Source organism: Sipha flava, unplaced genomic scaffold (assembly GCF_003268045.1).
Source record: "Sipha flava isolate LNK unplaced genomic scaffold, YSA_version1 171_pilon_pilon, whole genome shotgun sequence".
NCBI classification, from domain to species: Eukaryota; Metazoa; Arthropoda; class Insecta; order Hemiptera; family Aphididae; genus Sipha; species Sipha flava.
Genome location: NW_020271925.1, coordinates 496,348 through 499,282, shown reverse-complemented (window position 1 = coordinate 499,282; position 2,935 = coordinate 496,348). Strand labels below are relative to the sequence as shown.

The window sequence follows — 2,935 nt, the reverse complement described above, 5'->3', positions numbered from 1 at the left end:
AAAAGCTTTTGAAATGCGTTGATTCTTTATTATTAAAAATGTTAGTTGTTCTAGTGATCACCAAAGAACAAAAAATATCAAATGTATCAAAAACTTTAATTTCATCTTGCACTGTCGACTGAATACATTTCTTATTGAAAATGTAACATTTTAATTGTTTAATATTTATTTCCCAAGGAAATAATGATTGATCTGTAATAATAATTCGCATGAAAGAATTTTTTATTGCGAAAATAAAAAACGGAAATTACTATAACTCGACCACAATGATTCGGGAAAATTAACAGGAAATTCGTCAAAATAGTTTTCAACTTGTTGTGATTCAATTGCACAGTTTATAGTTAATCTTGATATACTCATAACTAGTACATCGATATTGTGATCACTAAGAATTTCCAGCCATCTTTTCATATCTATTTTTTCGTCAATAAATGATATTTCTGCAATTGAAAGTACATCATTTGGAAAATTCAGTGTGACGGCCGAAAATTCAATGAACACTGCAGTTGATTCCAATTTTTCAAACCAATGAAATCTTTTTGGCTACACACAAAGTAGATATAGAAGTATATAAAGAAAATCTTATAGTTTTAACTTTAAACTTAATTGTGAAAAACATTCAATTAAATAAATTATTGAATTAATTGAATAATAAGTATTAATAAAATTATGTACATACTTTGTTTTCTAACTGATCTTCAACCGATAAGTTATATGAGAGATCATTTTCAACTCTAAATGAGAAAACAAAACCATTTCATAAAAAAAAAAAAAAATACATTATTTACGACACGTTTTATGCAAAATTATTACCTGTTGTCTAAGCATGCCAATGAATCAATTGGGTTTTCTCTGTAATCGGGAGCATAAACTAACCATTCGAAAAATAATGGATCAATATTTATAGCGATTTCTGCTGTTTTTATGAACAGTAAAGACATTTGGGTAACATTCTCTGATGGAATTTGTACTATTACTGAAAATTAATCGAATCTTTATACTTATTACACAGTAATATTTCATAAATAAACTCATGTATACTATGTAAAATAGGATGAATAATATCTCCCAGTTTATTGGATTTTAGTGTTATAATTTTTGAGCAAAATTGATTGTTATCATTTAGCTTTATAGTATTGGCCGATATATTTTTCACTGTTATATCAAAATTAGAAGACTGTTTTTGTAAAATACAGCAAATACGAATATCTTTAATTTCCCAGAATAATACAATAAAATCTGTAAAACAACAATAAATCAAAAAGATGCAAATTTTTGTAATTAAAAAAGTATTGTAAAAAACATACCCAAATTGCTTTGTAATAATTCTGAGTTAATGAAACAATCATCAGTATACATTTGATCGCATTGACTTTTAGTGATCAACGAATGAATAATATAGTAAAATAACAAATAGTTGTCTTTCGATGATTCAAATTTCACATTATCTTAAAAGAATAATTTTTTATCTTTTAATATTATAATAAGTAAGAAATGGAATGGCTATTAAATAGTGGAATTTTGATTACCAATATTCAATAAGCTGTCAGATATATTTTCAATGCAATAGTTTTCTAATTTTTTCCATTCTATTGTATTTATTTTCAATAACGAATGCGTGATATTTGATTTATAAACTTTAGCTTCTAATTTGTTCGCCTTCAAAAAAAAAAAAAAATACATTGTGCATTAGTTTATGAACATAATAACATAATTAAATATTTATGATATATTTACAATTAAATTAAATTTTAAATATTTTCTTTCTTCGATATCATTGCATGTTGTACTTTTATCAATTTTTATACTTCCTCTAAGCTTGTAAATTCCTACCAAAGCTTCAGGGAAATTATCTATGATTGAGCTGCATTTTTTGTTCTAAATTAAAAGTTCTTATGTTTACTTATATACATTGATATTAAAATTATAATTAAATTTCTACTAACTTTATAGCTTGAAGGAGCGTGACAAATTGGTAATATTTTAATTAGAATGTTTGAAATTTCAAAATCGAAGCATACGTTTTGGGTTGGAGATTTACCCAGAGAATCAGTTTGTTCTTCAGAGTCTATGGTACGTATGAGCGTGAGAAATATTTTGTTCTTTACAAGTAAAATCTAATTTATATTGATATTAATTACTTGGTTTAGCATTAAATAATGATGAATAATGACCTAATAAAAGTTTAAGTATAAACTTAAATCGATGAAGCATTCCAAGCGTTAAATTGATAACGCAAGCGCCTGCTTCCAGTGAGATTTCGTGTTTATTTGTAGATCTAAAGCAATATATAGTTTCAGATGATCGATACCAGCTGGTATAATATACGAAAAAATAATTTAAAAAATGTAGATAATATTAATATGTAGTTATACATATTATAATTGTACTAGCGTTATAAATAATATTAAAACCATGCATATTTTTAATTCTCTAAAATATTAAATTAAATACAATTTAAGTCATGTGTGCAAATTATATCACTATATACATAGATAATTAAATTATAAAAATAATAAACTTTACTTTTGATGAATAATATAATTAAATGCCAATGATGGAGTTGTTTTCAAGGAAGTTTTTTCTAGATATAAATCGATAAATATATAAAATAAGTAACTGTTTTAAAATAATACAATTTTATGTATGAATTGAATACCTTCAGATAATCCATAAAAGAAAAAAAATTCATTTTCATCATTTAAATTTGTATGTTTTTGAAATAAAGATTGACTTAAATAATCTTCTTGAATTTGTCCAGATGAAAAGTATGATTTTTGATTCTAGCAGTATAAAACAATAAAATAATATTATTAACGACAATCTAATTAACAACAAAGTACCGATAGTACCGATAAATCATCATTGAAAACAATCAAACTAAGTAAACGAAAACATTTTTCTTAAAATTAATGCAAATAAATGTGTACTAACA

General features: G+C 24.2%; 1 protein-coding gene across 1 annotated transcript; it reads right to left on the bottom strand.

The window, feature by feature from the left end:
* Positions 1–222: 222 nt before the first annotated feature.
* On the bottom strand, positions 223–2,584 carry LOC112679969. Its single transcript, XM_025549924.1, has 10 exons — positions 2,527–2,584; positions 2,142–2,278; positions 1,947–2,068; positions 1,738–1,878; positions 1,530–1,659; positions 1,308–1,448; positions 1,042–1,239; positions 814–976; positions 680–734; positions 223–543 (listed from the first exon to the last, which is right to left on the bottom strand). Exons 2-10 carry the CDS (start codon positions 2,212–2,214, stop codon positions 223–225), a joined length of 1,344 nt encoding a protein of 447 aa, XP_025405709.1. The 5' UTR covers positions 2,215–2,278; positions 2,527–2,584.
* Positions 2,585–2,935: the final 351 nt, after the last annotated feature.